We start from the raw sequence: 20,067 nt of genomic DNA on the forward strand, positions 1-20,067 counted from the left end.
AAACTACGACAGCCCGACTCCAGGTAGGGGTTGTTGGCAGCCACAATGGTAAAATTGAATGGAGTAGCCTTCCTGTCCTTGATGAGAATGTCTTGTCTTCTTTGTTTTGTAGTGTACCCTCTTTGACACGCTAAAGTATGAACATTTGCTTTAATAGGTCCAGATGTGGACATTAAAACTTTACTAGAATGTGCATGTGAAAATGTCATTAATTCTAAAAGGAAGAAAATTTTAGACTTTAGGCATCAGGAGCTGACGGAATTGGTTTAGGTACATTTGCTAAAGTCTTGCCCCTCTTTTGGTTTAGAAAAAAGACACTAGTTTAATAATTCAAATAAAATTAAATAAAACATCCTTTTCATTTGCTAAAGTCTTGCCCCTCTTTTGGTTTAGAAAAAAGACACTAGTTTAATAATTCAAATAAAATTAAATAAAACATCCTTTTCATATCTTCATTTGCTATTCTAACCGATTGACTTAGTTTACTCGATATTCCCATTTAACAAAATTATTACGCTTATAGCCAAAATGTGCTATTGAATCAGAGGGAAATGTGACAGTCTAGCAAAATGCTTATGTATCATCTTGTTGAAAGAATAATTAAGTTCATAAATATTTTGCATGCCACTAGGATTATTTATTTAGGACTCTTTATTTTCACTAGTATGAAACTCTTTGAATCACTTTCAATCTCCAACTACTTGATATCATGATCTTCTCTTGGCCATCAGAGGCCATCTCTCAAATTGATACTCTTTGTTACACATGCATACATTATCAACTTTTTGCTCTTTTCTTTTCAATAATGCATAGATTTCCTATTCTCTTATGGAATTTGTGAGTGGAATAAAAAACCGCGAGAGGCTAAGATCCTTTCTTATGAAGATGTAGCATGAAGGTGAAGGAATAGGACAAAAAGGAGCAGTGACTATACTAATGTTAGAGTAGTAATATGGATTTTGAAGTTTATTTTAAGAAAATGAGATCTTTGAGTAGTTTGGATTAAGTGTGTAAAATTATTGTCTAGTAGAGTAACGCACAGAGGGGGGTAAATGAGTAATTTTAAACAAATTATAATATAAGGATTGAAATTGACCATTTTGCACTTAGTCACGTGGAGAGCACATGCCTTTTTATTTTTATAAAATAATAAAAAAAATAACATCGTCTCTCAAAAATTATAATATGAGGATTGAAATTGACTATTTTGTGCTTGATCACATGGAGAACACATGCCTCTTTATAATAAAAAAAAATAACGTCGTCTCTCAAAAAATGCACATTACATATAATTATAAAATATGGACTACACATTCATCGATTTTGAAACTCAATGAGGCAATGTGTAAAACACATTATATGTTGGGGGTTAAATTATAATAAATCCAAAAAATTGATCATTTTGCCCTCGATCACGTGGAGAGCACATGTCCTTTTGTTAAAAAAATTAATGTCGTCTCTCAAAAAATGTATATTGCATGTAATTATAAAGGTTGGGGGATACATTACTCGATTTTGAACTTAAAGGGGCAATGTACAGAACACGTTATAGGTTAGGGGAGTAAAGTGTATTAAACCCTTTTTAAATTTTGATAAACATTAGAAATTGTTAATCAAGACTCTTATGAAATAGAATTCAATGCAATGATTAATTTATTATAAATATAGATTTGTTATTGCATTTGAAAAAAATTAGATTGTAATAAAATCTTATTTTAAAAAAATATTGTTAATATCTTCCAACAAAATTATTTCAAAAAGTATAAAAATAAAGCATTTTAATTTTTAAATATTGATATGCATATATCAAATTGTTAAATATAACAATCTGAACATGTGTATTATTTATTTTTCTATAATTTTTTTTTCAAAATTTTTCCTATATATTTCTTTTTTAGTTTTTGTTAATTTTATCTCACCTATATTTTGTATTAAAATATCCACCGATCTCAATATAATATGACTGATATTTTTATATATCCCAATATATTTATAAAATCAAGTTATTGATATATCTACAAAAACTGATATTTTCATCATTGATCTCAACATATTAATATAATAACACAAAAATAAAATAACATATAAAAATACATGAGGTTTTAATGTGATTCTACTTTAACGCTAGTATGTTAGTGTAAAACTAGAATGATAAAATAATCTACACACAAAGGAATGCCATATTTTTATGTAATTTAACTAATCATTCTTACATCAATGGATGATAGAAAATCATTGGAGTATATCATAAAGAATATTTTAGAGAATAGAGAAAACAAAAAACAAATACTATTGCGTTTTGAAACATCTTATGTTTTCCTATTTCTTTTATTTATACTTTGAATTGCAAGCCCTCAATCCACCAAGTGTCTCCTACTCTTTCCCATACCTCGATCTACCATATATAGTTGTTACAAACTCATCTCCATCTTATCACAATCTTTTTCCTCTTGACCTAAAATATTTATAAAAATAATTGTAGTTTTTCTTACTTTATAAAGAACTTTATTATTATATTGATATTTTTTATCCATAATGTTGGTTACAACATGGATAATATTATGTATCAATTGAAAATTTAAGGCACTCTTCAAAAAAGAGTTCTTTGGTATAAATAATTGTTTGAGATACTAATTGGACCATTTAATTTACTCATGGACAAGGGAATAGTATCATTTCAACAGTTTTATCAGAGAGATATAAGTATGCTGGGATGAGCATTATTTTTTAAGCCTTTAAAGTCAAAGACTTAAATTGCTGCAAGACCTAGTTTTTTCCATATCCTATGATTTAGTCCACAAGGGTACTTATAGTCTAGACAGGACATGGAATGTCATGATAAATTACTAGACTTTGTTTTCTCCTCCAAGAATGAAAAGAAACCTTTGTGGTACCTTCGTTCATATTGGAATTTTAGACCCTAAAACCAGTTGGTAAGTTACGTAAAAGTTGAACATAAGTTTGAACAATTAAAGATTAATTATCTTAAGCTGCGGTCCTTAGCATTCACCCCAAGTCAGTAGTGGACATTGACCCTCTTCCATTCAGCTATCTTAGTGGACAAAGAGGAGAAAGAGCGTGTAGGAAAAAAATTGAAAATTAAACCGATTTTACTTATAATGTTTTTATTCATTAATAGTTTTATTATTATAAATGTTTTTAAAGAGAATAGTCACGTGATGTTTAGATATAAATTAAAAAATTTCTTTTAACCGTGTTTTTGGCAATATATTGTATGACAGTCAGGATAATGTCAAATGGGAATAGAGTTCTCAAGTTAGTAGCTGGTGAGGATATCAGAAAGTTCTTCCTCCTTTCGGAACAAAGTATTGCATGTCACACTTCCTCGTACAGTTTCTAATGTTCACATCGTAACCTATAAAAAAATGTTCACATTCTAGCGTCTCAAAAAGGGCAAAGAATTTCCATATTGACTTCTAGCAACCACCATGTAGGTGTCAAATGTCCTAACCACATCAACCAACTAAATCTTCCCCCCAGGCACCTAATTTGTTCTATAAGTAGACTAATTCAGCATTCTGTTGGATAGAAGAGAAACTCTCCCTCTTACACATTGATCATAACATAATCATGTGCAATGTCATTACTCAATTTCTTTCCCTCCTTCTACTATCTGGGTTTTTGTCCCAAGGAACAATTCAACTCAGCTCATGTATTGCCAATCAGAACATGGATTGCCTAGAAGTAGAGAAGGAAGCCCTTCTCAAGTTCAAACAAGGCCTCACAGATCCTTCAGGTCGGCTGTCATCTTGGGTCGGAGAAGATTGTTGTAAATGGAGAGGAGTTAGCTGCTATAACAGGACTGGACGCGTCATCAAGCTCAAACTTGGCAACCCATTCCCAAACAGTTTGGAGGGCGATGGAACAGTTAGCGAGTTGGGCGGTGAGATCAATCCTTCTTTGCTCAATTTGAAATATCTGAATTATCTAGACCTCAGCATGAATAATTTTGAAGGAATGGAAATCCCAAAATTCATTGGATCACTTGGGAAGTTGAGATATCTCAATCTCTCTGGAGCATCCTTTGATGGTATAGTCCCTCCAAATATTGCAAACCTCTCAAACTTGCGCTACCTTGATCTCAACACATACTCTATCGAACCAAACAAGAATGGCCTAGAATGGCTGTCAGGCCTTTCTTCTTTGAAGTACCTTAACTTGGGAGGTATTGATCTCAGCAAGGCTGCAGCCTACTGGCTCCAGACCATTAATACTTTACCGTCTCTTTTGGAGTTGCACATGCCCAACTGTCAACTTTCCAACCTTCCTCTTTCTCTTCCATTTCTCAATTTTACCTCTCTTTCCGTTCTTGATCTCTCAAACAATGGGTTTGACTCCACCATTCCTAACTGGTTATTTAATCTCAGTAGCCTTGTGTACCTTGATCTCAACTCCAACAACCTCCAAGGTGGACTCCCAGATGCATTCCAAAACTTCACTTCTCTCCAGCTACTTGATTTGTCCAAGAATTCGAACATCGAAGGAGAGTTTCCGAGAACACTGGGAAATTTGTGCTATTTGCGGGTATTGATTCTTTCTGTTAACAAACTTTCTGGTGAGATAACTGAGTTCCTCGATGGCTTATCAGCATGCTCTTACAGTACCTTAGAGAATCTGGATTTGGGATTCAATAAACTGACTGGAAACCTACCAGATTCACTGGGGCATCTTAAGAATTTAATATATCTTCAATTACGGTCTAATTCATTTCGCGGTCCAATTCCAGAAACAATTGGGAGCTTATCCTCTTTACAGGAATTGTACCTCTCGCAGAATCAAATGGGTGGGATCATCCCAGACAGCCTTGGACAACTCTCATCACTGGTCGTGCAAGAGCTCAATGAGAACTCGTGGGAAGGTGTCATAACAGAAGCTCATTTTGCCAACCTCTCAAGCTTAAAGCAGTTGTCTATTACTAAAAGTTCTCCAAATGTTTCTTTGGTTTTCAACATCTCCTCTGACTGGGCTCCTCCTTTCAAACTCACATACATCAACCTTAGATCTTGCCAATTGGGTCCCAAATTTCCTACCTGGCTCAGAACTCAAAATGAGTTGACCACCGTAGTGCTGAATAATGCTGGAATTTCAGGTACTATACCAGATTGGTTATGGAAATTAGATTTGCAGCTCAGTGAACTAGACATTGCTTATAATCAATTAAGTGGCAGAGTTCCAAACTCATTAGTGTTCAGCTACCTAGCCAATGTTGATTTGAGTTCAAACCTCTTTGATGGTCCTCTCCCACTCTGGTCGTCTAATGTAAGTACACTGTATCTGAGGGATAATTTTTTTTCTGGACCGATTCCTCAGAACATTGCTGAAGCAATGCCCATTCTGACAGATTTAGATATCTCTTGGAACTCTCTGAATGGTAGCATTCCCTTGTCCATGGGTAATCTACAGGCTTTGATGACCTTGATCATCTCCAACAATCATTTATCTGGAGAAATTCCTCAGTTCTGGAATAAGATGCCTTCCCTGTATATTGTAGATATGTCAAACAACAGCCTTTCAGGTACAATACCAAGATCACTGGGTTCCCTCACAACACTCAGATTCTTGGTGCTATCCAACAACAATCTCTCTGGTGAACTTCCTTCCCATCTGCAAAACTGCAGTGCCTTGGAAAGCCTTGATCTTGGTGATAACAAATTTTCTGGAAACATTCCATCCTGGATAGGAGAAACCATGCCATCCCTGTTGATTTTAGCCTTGCGGTCCAACTTCTTCAGCGGTAATATTCCTTCAGAAATCTGTGCCCTTTCCGCACTACACATTCTGGACCTCTCACACAACAATGTGTCAGGATTTATTCCTCCCTGTTTCAGGAACTTGAGCGGCTTCAAATCTGAACTTTCGGATGATGATATAGCACGGTATGAGGGACGCTTGAACCTTTATTCAAAAGGAAGAGCAATTGAATACTATCACAGTCTCTACCTAGTGAATAGTCTAGACCTGTCCTGTAATAACTTATCAGGAGAGATTCCTATAGAACTAACAAGCCTTCTGAAACTGGGAACCTTGAATTTGTCCAGCAATAATTTGGGGGGAACTATACCAGAAAAGATTGGAAACTTGCAGTGGTTGGAGACTCTCGACCTATCAAGAAACAAACTTTCTGGTCCAATTCCAATGAGCATGGCTTCCATAACCTTTTTGGTTCACCTGAATCTGTCACACAATAACTTGTCAGGGAAAATCCCAACAGGCAACCAGCTTCAAACCTTGATTGATTCGTCTATTTACCAGGGAAACCTCGCACTTTGTGGATTTCCTCTTACAAACGAGTGTCATGACAACAATGGAACAAATCCAACTGGGAAAGGAGAAGACAAAGATGATGAAGATGGAGATGACTCTGAGTTGCCATGGTTCTTTGTTAGCATGGGACTGGGTTTCATCATAGGACACTGGGGAGTTTGTGGCACATTAGTGATCAAGAAGTCATGGAGATATGCTTATTTTCGCTTTGTCGACAAAATGAAAGATAGGCTCCTTCTGGCTGTGGCACTGAATGTAGCCCGTCTGACAAGAAAGGTGTAGGTGTTGGAAATAAACTGTCGCAGGTGAAGAAAATCTGGGAACATGCTTTAAGATGGAGAGATACTTCATGAAAACATCATTTCTCATAAATTGTAAACCTGCCATTTACACAAATAAATTTCTGTTTGGGAATTGTTTCTTATGATCTTGATTGCTTTTAAATATTGTGTTAGCAGCAGCAATAATCAGCCAAACCTATTTTACAGTTAAAGCTTCATTACTGGCAGAGTCCTAGGCCTTGTTTATTTGTAAACTGACATATGAGTGGGCATCAAGCTTGTCTCCTAAACTAAGGTGGCTTTGAACATATTTTCAGTTGTAGACTGTCCATGAAATTTTCTCTTGGGAACTTCTTGGATTAACTAAATGCCTTTATTATTTGATGATTTACTGATTTGTCATCCTAATTACATAGGCATATAGCAATTTCCAGAAGAAAGAATCTATTTCACTGTGTTTCAGGTAAAGGGGAATATGTACTAGAAATTTGAATTTTTGCCATACATGATACAGGTGCATAAAATTGCATTAAGCAATTTAAACTTTATCCCTTAACTTTTTGTTGTTCCAGTACAGGCATACTTGGTTCTTAATGGAAAATAACTACCTGATTGACTTGAGCAACTTAAAGTGAATACATGTTAGTTCTGATGTATGCCATGATATGCACATTACATTCATTCCTTTGTTTGCTTATTAACTATTATAAATGATGTTTGGCTATGATTGCAGCATCGAGCGAGGTTTTGGCTGTGTTCAAAAGGGGCCCAGGAGTAGGTCTCACGAAAAAGAAGTCAGGAAAGAGGAAGAAGAAACCCTTGTGAGGAATATTTTAGTTACTGATGTGGCGTTGGAGCTGAAAAACGATCAACGGGACTAGAGGTTAGGTTGTGGCAGAGCAAAAGGAATGAAGGATTCTTTCAATATTTTACTACAGAAGAAATACCAAGAATCAATTTCTGTTTTTCTAGTGTTGTGAAAAAGGAACTTGTTGTTTATTACTGACCGAATGACTTGTAAATAACAATAATTTGAATGAACAAAATTCTACAAAAATGTTGAAAAATAAATTAAGATAATGCTCCTTAAAAGCTGCTCAGTTTCCCTTATCCCTTTCCTTGGATTTCGCTAGATGAGGAAAGGCTGTCAACTTGTTGTAGGTTCTCAAATCCTGCCTGGTCAAGATCCCAACTACTGGAGACACCTGCAAGTGAAGGAAACAATCAGGTTAGTCATATTTATCTCAAAACTGTAGTTTCTCTCACAAGAAGGCCATTGTTATCATTGTATGCACAAAAATTTCTCTGTCACTTCCCACTCTGTTCTCCTTCTCTCTGGCAGGAACCACTTCTTCTTCAGCACTTTAACAAGGTGTGCTCTTAGCACAATTCCATGCAGTTCAGTTGCTCCTATGACCAGACCAACCGGTGGCTCCAGCCCTTCATCTACAACTGGAAACCATTGTGCGTGGTGTTTCTCAGGACATCTACAAGGCGGGCTACCTTTTCCACTTCACCAAGGGTAACAACTTGTGGCTTGGCATCTGCATGCTCCCCAACAGTTAAATTTCTCATCCATGGCTCAGGATTCGCATCCAAGAAAGGCAGGCCTTTGAGCTGCACTATTATCTCATAAATTTCTCATAAATTTTAATTTTTAAAATGAATGAATCTAAATATATTAAAAGAATTTAAGATAAATTTTTCTAAAAAATTTTATAAATATTATTAGAATTTTTAATATAGATTTTTTTTGGATAAAAATTTAAATTTTTTGCAAGTAGTAATGGACTTAAAGTCAAATAAGAAGAATTTTAAAATTTTGATCACTATTAGAAATTGACTTTTAATCTAATTATGAAATAGAATTCAATGCAATGATTAATTTATTACAAATATAGATTTTTTTTTTTACGTTGAAAAAATTAGATTGTAATAAATTCTTATTTTAGAAAAATATTATCAATATCTTCCAACAAAATTATTTCAAATATATAAATATAATGTATTTTAACTTTTAAATATTGATGTACATATATAGCAATTATATTGTTCAATAAAATAACTTAAACATATGTATTATTTCTTTTTCTACAATTTTTTTTGAAACTTTTTTTCTTCTTCTTCTTTTTAGTTTTTATTAAATTTGTCTCATCAATATTTTGTATTAATAAATCCACTAATATTTCCAATATATCTTAATATATTTGTAAAATAAAATTATTAATATATTCATAAAAACTAATATTTCCATCCATGATCCCAACACATTAGTATAATAACACAAAAATAAAACATTTTACATATAAAAGTATATAAGGTTTTAACATGATTATACTTTAATACTAATATATATTAGTGACAGAAGGATAAAATAATCAATACATAAAGGTATGTCATATTTTTACATAGTATAATCAATCATTCTTACATCAATGGATGAAAGAAAATCATTACAATATATCACAAAAAATATTTTAGAGAATAGAAAAAAAAAAACAAACAAACAGATATTATTAAACCTTGAAACTTCCCATGTTTTCCCGTTCCTTATATGTATACCTTGAACTGCAAGTCCTTGATTCACCGAGTGTCTCCAACTTTTTCCCATATCTCCATCTACTATGTATAGTTATTACAAACTCATCTTCATCTCATGATAATCTTTTCCCTTGTGACTTAAAATATTTATAGAGATAATTATAGTGATTTTTCTTACTTTATAAAGAAGTCTATTATTATAATGATATATTTTTTACATAATGTTCTTTACAGCATGGATTATATACCAATTAAATATTTAAGGCACTCTTTAGTAAAGATCTCCTTCTTATAAATAATTGTTTGAGATAATTATTGGAGCATTTAATTTACTCATGGACAAGGGAATAGTGTCATTTTGAGAGTTTTATAAGAGAGATTTAAGTCTGCTAGGATGAGCATTCTTTGCCTCCATGCGAGGAATTAGTCAAATATAGGGTACTCACTTTAGATGAGCAAAGTTCCACAATACCCTTAAAATGGGTCCAGTATCTAAGTGCTTATTTTAACTTGAGTACAAGGGCTATGGAAGTCAATATATAGGACTTACTTTTAAGCCTTTTAAGTGAAGACCTAAATTGCAGCAAGACCTAGTTTTTTTCCATATCCTCTAATTTAGTCCACAAGGGTACTTATAGTCTAGACAGGAAATGGAATGTCATCATAAATTATTAGACTTTGTTTTCTCCTCCTACAATGAAAAGAAACCTTTGTGGTACCTTTGTTCATATTGGAATTTTAGACCCTAAAACCAGTTGGTAAGTTAGGTAAAAGTTGACTACAAGTTTGAACAATTCAAGATTAATTATCTTAAGCTGTTGTCCTTAGCATTGACCCCCAAGTCAGTAGTGGACATTGACCCTCTTCCATTTAGCTATCTTAGAGGACAAGAGGAGAAAAAAGCATGTGGAAAATAAAAGGGGAAAAATACTAGAAAAAAAGGTTGTGTTAAGAGGTGCTTTTAACATGTTTCAAAATCATTTTCTAAGGAGCTCTACAAAGGTCTAGTCTTGGGATACTTGTGCAAAACTTCATTATTTTGCATAGTAGTTGGAGTATAGAATGCGTCATAATGTGCCTGGCAATCTCGTGGATTTCTATTTCTCATTATGAAGCAAGCTTCCACCCATTCAGTGTTGGACGAAATGATTCCTTTTGTTTGACCTGTGCAAATTGTTTGAAAATTTTAAGGGATGCAGACTGGAGTAGTACGATGATTCAGCCACCAAAAAGAAAAAAAAAAAAAAAGAGAAAGGCTAAATCATGGCTCAGGAGTGTGGGTGATCAGCTTGAACAATTGTGCCCATGATTCTATATTTGCACCCTTTTTTTTTTCTTCTAATTAAATTTTTCATCATAATCTGCTTCCCTGTCAAGAGCTGTGTTGAAAAGATGATAGGAAACAAAGCAATCCTGGGAATCCGACATCGCCTTCGTTGTTTATTAGCTCATTTATTTATTTTTGGCAAGTCTCCGATATGTGAGTAAATATACTTGTGACCAAAAGATAGACAAATAAAAGACCAAGCGTTTGAAAAAACTTGGAATCAAAACTTCATATTTCAGAAGGTTGTACATGAAGCTGAAGTGCTGAACTACACTCAGTTAAAGGCTTAGGTAAGGAATTTGGAAATAACTAAAGAAAGAAAATCATTTCCCTCCAACTATATTTGGTTCCAATAAGTATTAAAGAAAGAGCAAATTAAGAAATTTTATTTTATTATATTTTATTTTAATATATAAAACATAAAAAATTAAATATAATTAAAATTAGTAAGAAATTTATATATTTTTAATTATTTAATTTTTATATATAAGAGTTAATATAAGTGAAATAAGTTTGTAGCATATAAAAATAATTTATTAACTTTAAATATATATATATTCTTCCCTTCAACTTTTCTTCTCCTTTTTCTTTTCCTTACATTTTCCCTCAAAATTTTTAGAACCAAACCTAGCCTAAAACATCATGGATGACAAATAAAAGGAAAAGGTTATGTAATTCATCTAATTTAAAATGCAATGTTAACCATGAATTTATCTTTTTCAAGTTAATATTTTATAACCCATTTATTTAATTAAAAAAGAGTTTTACATGAGGAAATTTTGAAAGAGGTTGAAATATAAATCGATGCTTGGGCTGATGGGATAGATGATAAGGTGATCGGTAAGTCCTAGCATGAGGTTGAAATATAAATCGATGAGCATGTAATATTTGTTGGTTGTCTCAAATGTGTGTAGAGCAAAATGATTAGTGGTTTAGTGTATAAATATAAGGAGTTAAACAGTTCTCTCTCATCCGTGAATGTAACCATGATATATCCTTTTGTTCTTAAACTAGCATTGTTTGTATTAAAGTTTCTATTGCACAACGACATTGTGTTAGGAAATTGTTAATGTAGTAGCTAAGTTGATAATTTTATTCCAAAAATCACTTAACCTGAACAGCTTAATTTCCTTCAAGACTTATACACATTAAGAGCAACTTGAAGGTTGGGTAAGTACATTTCAAAAAGTATTAAGGGAAGAAAACTATATTCCTTGAGCTATATTTGAAAGAAAAAATATTTTTAAAAAATATTTTATTATAAAAATTAAAAAAAAAATTAAACATAATTACAATTAATTAGAAATTTATATATTTTTAAATTATTTACTTTTTGTATAAAAGGGTTGATATAAGTGAAATTAATTAAAAGTAATATATAAAAATAATTTATTTACTTTAAATTTGTACCGTAATTCCTTTACTTTTTCTTTCTCTTTTATTGTTTTTCCTTTATTTTCTTTCCCTTACATTTTTATTCAAATTTTTTAGTAATTAAACATAGTCTAAAACACGGTGGATGACAATTGAAAAGAAAAATTTTATATAAATCATCTAATTTGAAATGTGATTTTAACCATGAATTTATCTTTTATTTATTTATTTTAAAAGATTTTCCCAATATTTGTCCGTCCATTTATTTAATGCAAAAATAAAAATAAAAAGGAGTTTTACATGAGCCTGGTGAAACTTCAGATTTTACAGAACCTCTGAATCTTGTCCGACAAATCAGAATGGCAGCTCACCACCAGAAAAATACATACAGAGTCCATCACATACATAGTTGATAGCATACATTACAGTTTAGCCACAAAATTACGAAGCATGTAAGGTGTTTGTATCCCAAAATGCAACTGGAGGTTGACACCTTACATTTCATCTTTCATCTGGGGTTGAGATCGTATATTGATGCGAGGTAGTAATCCACTTCTCCCACTGGTCAGCAAAGTTATCAGATTGCCTAGCAGGGGGCTAAGGTTCTGCTACTTCACTAAATCAAAAGGAAGAAAAACCTGTAGAAGAAGAAGAATACCACAGATGCAAGCAGATATACCAGTCTATCAAGGTTGGAAGAAAAGCTCCTAATTAACCAATGTTTTATTGTGTTAGGAGGAAGTACATGAAGCAAACCACTGACACATAGAGACTGTTATTTTAGCTAGAAAGCTTGTTGATGGATATCTGTTCAAGTTCGATGATGTTTTCTTTCCTATTTGCATTTCTTTTGCAGCCATGCTACACTCTCTGTGATAACCACCATAACTCTATCTTTCATCTCATCCAGGAACCGGAAGTAGGCTCGCCTCCAAGACCTATTTATTATCAAAGGGCCAAAAACTCCCCAAAATCCCACTACAAATCCAGGCCCCATGCTCACGTAGAACCACTTCATTTCAAACGCATCTTCATGTTCATCGTCATGATCTTCATTATCCACACCTGAAGAATCAGTAGTAGCCTCATCATCGCCTGGGCACTTCATTGCCAGAGGCTCCCCACAGAGTGCAAGGTTATTCCTGTATATGGACGGGTCATTGAAGGTTTGGAACTGGTTGCTTGTTGGAATTTTACCAGATAGTCTGTTGTAAGATAGATTCAAGTGATTCAAGGAAGTCATAGAAACCATGCTTGGTGGAATCAGGCCAGAGAGCTGGTTTCTTGAGAGGTCCAGAGTTTCTAATTGACTTAAGCTCCCAACGTCCTCTGGTATATTTCCTGTCAAATGGTTTATGGACAAGTTCAAGGTGCCAAGTCTTGAAAGATTTCTTAGTTCAGGCAACTTCCCCGATATATTATTGTCTGAAAGATCAATGCTATTCACGAGATACAGAGTATTCTGATATATGAGTTCTCTTCCTTTCATCACAACTGACAATTGGCCCTCGTATCGCTCACTGCTGATTTCAGTAGCCATGCCACTCAAATTTCCCAAACAAGAAGGAACGGATCCTGACAGATTATTATGTGCGAGGTCCAATATATGAAGATGGGAAAGACTGCACACTTGGGAGGGAATGTTTCCATCAAACAAGTTTGATCGCAGGCGTAGAATCAACAACGATTGCATCTCTCCTATCCATGATGGAAGGTTTCCTGATAATCTATTATCGCCAAGGTCAAAACTATCCATGTCCTTGCAATTCTGCAGTGAAGAAGGAATTTCCCCTGAAAGTTTGTTGCCACTCAGTATCAAGAACATAAGTGAATTCAGGGTGCCCATTGAGCTAGGGATCTCACCAGATAGGCTGTTATTTTCCATATCTACGATGTACAAATCTGGTTTATCATTCCAAATCAAAGGAATTTCACCAGATAAATGATTATTTGAGAGAACCAGACTTGCCAAACCCGTAATCTTACCTATAGACAAGGGAATGGTACCATTTAGAGAGTTCCAAGAGACATCAAAATTTGTCAACCACGGCATGGTTTTGCCAACATCCCGAGGTATTGGTCCAGAAAATAAATTGTCTCTCAAATACAATGAACTCAGGTTAGAAGAAAAGTGTGGGAAAGGACCGTGAAAGCGGTTGGAGCTCAAATCCACAACAGCATTTTCGGGAAATTTCAATGAATTTGGGACCCTCCCACTCAATTGATTATTAGCAACATCCAGTAGCTCGAGCTGCAAGTCTAACTTCCAAAACCAATCAGGTATCGTGTCTGAAATCCTAGCATTGTTGAGCACTATCGTCTTCAGCTGGTTTTGGGTTCTCAGCCATGCAGGAAATTTGGGACCTAGTTGGCACGTTCTGAGTTCCAGGTAATTGAGTTTAAAAGGAGGAATCCATTTAGAATTCACATTGAAGACCAAGGTGATATTTGGAGATGACTTCTTGATTGCCAACTCAGTTAAGCTTGTGAGATTGGAGAAATGAGACTCAGTCACAACACCAACCCATGGATTCTCTGAGAGATCCAGTGCAACCAATGCTGAGAGTTGGCCAACACTCTCTGGGATTATTCCATTCATTTGATTTTCAGAGATGTAGAATCCTTGCAAGGACGACAAATTTCCAATGGAGTTTGGAATTGACCCCACAAATGAGTTGCTCCACAGATGAAGAGACTTCAAGTTCTTTAGGTGTCCCAAAGAATTAGGAAGAAACCCACCCAGTTTATAATTGAACCCCAAATCCAGAGACTCTAAGCTACTACTGTTTACACACTCGGACAACCCATCCATGAATTCAGTTATCTCTCCACTAATGCTGTTGAAAGATAGTTTGAGAGTTCGCAAGTTGCAAAGCTTTCCTAAGTCTCTTGGTAAGTGACCTCCAATAAATAAATTAGAAGAAAAATCAATGTATTTAAGGGAAATCAAGTAACCAAATCCTTCAGGAACACTGCCTTGAAGATTGTTGGAGTTGAGATCAAGGTATGCAAGACTACTAAAGTTGAACAACCAGTGAGGTATCAACGAGTTGAAGTCATTGTTCGAAAGATCAAGCACCAAAAGGGATGTGACATTAAAAAATGGAAGAGGGAGATCAGGAAGGGAAGAAAGCCCACATCTAGGTAAGCGTAGCTCCAAGAGTGAAGAAAGGGAGTTAACAGCTCGATGCCAATAAGCTGCAGCCTTGCTAAGATCTATATTTCCCAAATTAAGGTGTCTCAGAGAAGAAAGACCTGATAGCCAGTGCAGGTCATCCTCAACTGATTCAAGAGAATATGAGTAGAGATCAAGATAGAGCAAGCTCGAAAGGTTCCCTAGGTGGGGTGGGATGGTTCCACCGAAGGATGCACCTGAGAGATTGAGATATCTCAACCTCTTGAATGATCCAATGAACTTGGGGATTTGGAGTCCTTCAAAATTGTTCATGCTCAAGTCCAAGTACCTCAAATCTTTCAAATCAAGTAAAGAATGACTTATCTCGCCGCCAAATGCATGAGCTGCTCCATAGTCATCCTCAAAAGCACCGGTATCTTCATCGTTGGCGTCCGGACTTCTAGCATACTGATTGCGGAGTTTGAGCTTGATGACTCGAGGTACCCTCTGGCTGCACACCACACCACTCCATCTACAGCAATCCAGGCCAACCCAAGAAGAGAGCCTGCCGGAAGGATCAGTAAGACCTTGTTTGAAGTCAACAAGGGCTTTTCTCTCAATTTCAGTGCAGCTGACATTGAGAACGCCATTGCAGGAACCAAGTTTAACAGTTTCAAGATAGAGAAAAGTGGAGGAGAGGAAAATAAGCAGAAGGAAATGAATGGAGGCATTGATATTAGCCATGAAAGTAGAACTGCAGCCAGAAGTTGTATGTATGGAATGCACAAAATACTGATACAAATGCTTTTTATAAGTCAATTGAGATCCATGTGTGGAGGTTTAGGATAGCAATGACAAAGAAAGTGCTTCTTACAAGTTGGAAACTCCACTATCAAAATCATAACTTATCTTGTGTTTTTTTATTTATTTATTTATTCAAAGCTAAGCCTACTTTTTCTTGAAGTCTTTTTCCTTTTTTCTTTTAGCAAATCACTGAAAGTTCTTCGGGAAATGGACTTGGGTAAAAATCAATTGCTCAGTCACTACTGAGATTTTAATATAGTATTCCAACATAAAGCCCAAGTGGGCATATTACTATGGACAATTATGTTTTCAACCCATATAGAGTTCATAATTAAGATAAGGTCTTCCAACCATCTATAATTGATGATAAGGATATGAGACAATAATCGACAAAAATACTCATTTGACTCATTTTTGTCTATATTCTACTACTTGCCACTATTCTTTTTTATTAACCATTTTTGGATTTTTCATTATTTTTTTAAACTCTTTTTTTATAAATAATTGAAAATTTAACATTATTTTTTATTTTTAAATTATAAATAAATAAAAATTATATTAATGATTCAAAGGCTATTTTGGAAAATACTTTCTAAAAAAAATATTAATTTAAATAAATAAAAATTATCTTTTACATTTTAGAAGTAAATAATTTAATAATTAAAATACCCTTTAAAATAAATATATTCACTATTTTAATTTTTTTTTTATACTAAAAAGTATTTTAAAGTTTTTTTGTTACAATTATAAAATAAAAAGTTTAATTTTTTTTTTTTAATATTTTTCCTTCCTTATTTTAATAACTTTTTGAACATGACTTTTAGTAATAAGTTATATGAAATATTACAAATTTGTTTATTAAGGATTTTTTTTAATAACTTGAATTAATTGAAAATCTATTAAAATAAGAAAAATAAAAATAAATAAAAGGGATGGATGGAGAATTTTTATTTTAAGTACTCAATTAAAATGTTTTCATATGACTTAATTTTAAAAGTGGATTATATCAATACACAGTAGAGATTGCATTTTTCTTACATAAAAGGGTTGAAATGTATATTTACTTATTTTAGATGAAAACAAGTAACTAAAAATTATATATATTATATTTGAGTTTGGTTTTAAAATATTTTCTAGTTTTTATTTTATATTTTTTTATAAAAAAATAATTTTTATTTTCTATATTGTCTCTTTTTGAAAATACATTTAATTAAAAAATGAAAACTATTTTTAAAAATGAAAATTGAAAACCTTGTTTAGTACTATTTTTTTGTATGAAAAAAAAATTATTTATTCATTTATTGCGCCACTGTATAATTGTATAAATGTACTAAGGCGTACAAGACTACCATTTGTGAAATATTATAATAAATTATGAGTCATTCCTTTATTTTTCTTATCACTCACGAATTGTGCATATATGTCGTGCACTTTATTTAATTCCCATATGGAAATTCCAATACTCTCTCCAATAATTATATTTGGGGAAAAAATTTTGACATTAAGTCATCCACCATCTTCTCAACTGAACCATTGGAAATATGGTTAATCACTCCTACGTGGACATGGACACATAACTTAGGAAGGATATAAAATTTGTGTCATTGTATAAGGGTATTACACTAACTATACAAGGGAAATGTACTAATTGTACAAAAGTGTACAAGATTACCCTTTGTGAATTATTTTGATCAATTCTAAACCACTTTTTTATTTTCCTTGTCACCCAAGGATTGTACGCCTATATCGTGCATTTTATTTAACTCTCACATGAAAATTCTAATATTTTCCCCAATAATGATATTTGGGGAAAAAAAAATTTATCCTAAGTCATCCACCATTTTCTTAACCAAACTATTGAAAATATGATTAATACACCTATATGAACATATAACTTATGAGAAATATGAAATTTGTGTCACTGTACAAGGGTATTACACTAACTGTACAAGGGAAATGTGCTAAGTATACAAGGGTGTACAAGGCTCCTAATAGGTTTTGTACAATTTTTAAACAATTTGAATTTGACATTAAGACGATTATTGATAGTTTTTTTTTCTTTTTTTACCAAACTATGTCATTAAGACATTCCCTACAAAAAGTAACACATAGGAAATAAAATTTAAATCAATCATGTTTGAATTGTTCATTATAAGTAAACTAAATGAAATATATATTTTTAATATTTTGCCTTTATATATTATAAACATAATTTCATTGTTATCAATAGAGATTAAAAAAATCATATTTGAATGGAATTAAAAATAACCAAAAATTATTTTTATAACATTTTTATTTTTTAAAATCATTAATTTAAATTATGAAATTAGTTTTAAAATTAAAAATATTTGTTGTAATTATAGTTTTGAAGATTTCATGATTTTTATCTTATTACTTTGAAAAAATTGATTTAATAAGAAAATATTTATTTTAATGATTTTAAATATTTAAATCTTTATTAAAAAATATTTAGGATTAGTGTGGAGAGCAATTAGATAATTTTGGAATGAAGAAATTTTGAATATTTTGAAAACTTTAATTCGGCCAATTACCTTATTTACACTTTCAAAATTATTGGAAGGTTGGTAAATTAGTATTAAAAATATTGTCTTCTTGATTAATATTATATATATATATGCTTATAATAAGAGCAAAAAGATTCAATATCTTTAAAAATGAAAAACAAAAAAAAACATTATTGTTTTTTATTTGACATAAAATAGAAATATAGATTGAAAGAAAAAGAAAAAAAAAAGTTAGAAATGAGTAATACTTAATAGGGAATAGAAAGGAAAAAAAAACACACAAAAATTGAAATTTCACACTCACTTGTACCTATATAATGGTTAAGGGTATTTTAGGGATTAATGAAAGACAATATCCTTTATCTTAATTTTCATACTTTGTTTGGGTCTTGAGCTTAAATATGTATGATATATGGATCAAATGTTAATTTTTGGGCCTAATTAGACGCAAAACACAATTCTCCCTATTATTATATAATGATGAAGTAACGACAACTGACAAGTAGTACCTCTCATCATTCAATATGGGCTGCTACCAAAATTCTCAGAAATCCCCTTTAGACTTGAGCGTTCTTTTTGCCTTTTTTTTTTTTTTTTTTTCTGCAAGTGGGATATAATTTTCAACTTTCCATATATGATATAACCAACTTCAAGTGAAGAGCCTCCATTTTTTAAGAGAAGTTAAAGAGGTCCGAGACGCAGTTTCATGGAAGCATACCTATGATATTGTATTGGAAAAGGGTTAGGGAAAGCCAGCTACTCTTTGCAGTGGACAAAGGAGACTTAAGCCTTGTGCCAACTTGATCCTTCACAAGTTGCCATAGATTTTAAACTAATTTTTTTAAATATCCTTTTTCAAAGATTAAAAAATATTTTATATTTGAATCCTCACCAAGAAGAGATCACTTGGAAACGGAAAATGAGAATAAATATTCTAATTATTTGACATTTACTCATCACTTAGAATATTAATATTGACATACGCCTAAAAAAATGTGAAAAAATTTTGTATTATCAACAAACCACCAAATGAAGGATTCTTTCAATATTTTACTACAGAAGAAATACCAAGAATCAATTTCTGTTTTTCTAGTGTTGTGAAAAAGGAACTTGTTGTTTATTACTGACCGAATGACTTGTAAATAACAATAATGTGAATGAACAAAATTCTACAAAAATGTTGAAAAAAATTAAGATAATGCTCCGTAAAAGCTGCTCAGTTTCCCTTATCCCTTTCCTTGGATTTCGCTAGATGAGGAAAGGCTGTCAACTTGTTGTAGGTTCTCAAATCCTGCCTGGTCAAGATCCCAACTACTGGAGACACCTGCAAGTGAAGGAAACAATCAGGTTAGTCATATTTACCTCAAAACTGTAGTTTCTCTCACAAGATGGCCATTGTTATCATTGTATGCACAAAAAAAGAAAAGAAAAAAAAATGATTTAGCTGGGTAAATTTCTCTGTCACTTCCCACTCTGTTCTCCTTCTCTCTGGCAGGAACCACTTCTTCTTCAGCACTTTAACAAGGTGTGCTCTTAGCACAATTCCATGCAGTTCAGTTGCTCCTATGACCAGACCAACCGGTGGCTCCAGCCCTTCATCTACAACTGGGAAACCATTGTGCGTGGTGTTTCGCAGGACATCTACAAGGCGGGCTACCTTTTCCACTTCACCAAGGGTAACAACTTGTGGCTTGGCATCTGCATGCTCCCCAACAGTTAAATTTCTCATCCATGGCTCAGGATTCGCATCCAAGAAAGGCAGGCCTTTGAGCTGCAGTATTATCTCATAAATTTCTCATAATTTTTAATTTTTAA

At 33.0% G+C, this 20,067-nt stretch overlaps 2 protein-coding genes across 2 annotated transcripts; one reads left to right on the top strand and one right to left on the bottom strand.

The window, feature by feature from the left end:
• Positions 1-3,690: 3,690 nt before the first annotated feature.
• Positions 3,691-6,699, top strand: LOC117930041 (receptor-like protein EIX2). Its single transcript, XM_034850490.1, has one exon. It carries the CDS (start codon positions 3,691-3,693, stop codon positions 6,565-6,567), a length of 2,877 nt encoding a protein of 958 aa, XP_034706381.1. The 3' UTR covers positions 6,568-6,699.
• Positions 6,700-12,093: 5,394 nt separating this feature from the next.
• On the bottom strand, positions 12,094-15,711 carry LOC117929676 (receptor-like protein EIX2). The gene has a single exon (XM_034850042.1). The coding sequence runs from the start codon at positions 15,665-15,667 to the stop codon at positions 12,644-12,646; it is 3,024 nt and encodes a 1,007-aa protein (XP_034705933.1). The 5' UTR covers positions 15,668-15,711; the 3' UTR covers positions 12,094-12,643.
• Positions 15,712-20,067: the final 4,356 nt, after the last annotated feature.

The sequence above is a fragment of the Vitis riparia genome, chromosome 14 (genome assembly GCF_004353265.1).
Source record: "Vitis riparia cultivar Riparia Gloire de Montpellier isolate 1030 chromosome 14, EGFV_Vit.rip_1.0, whole genome shotgun sequence".
NCBI classification, from domain to species: Eukaryota; Viridiplantae; Streptophyta; class Magnoliopsida; order Vitales; family Vitaceae; genus Vitis; species Vitis riparia.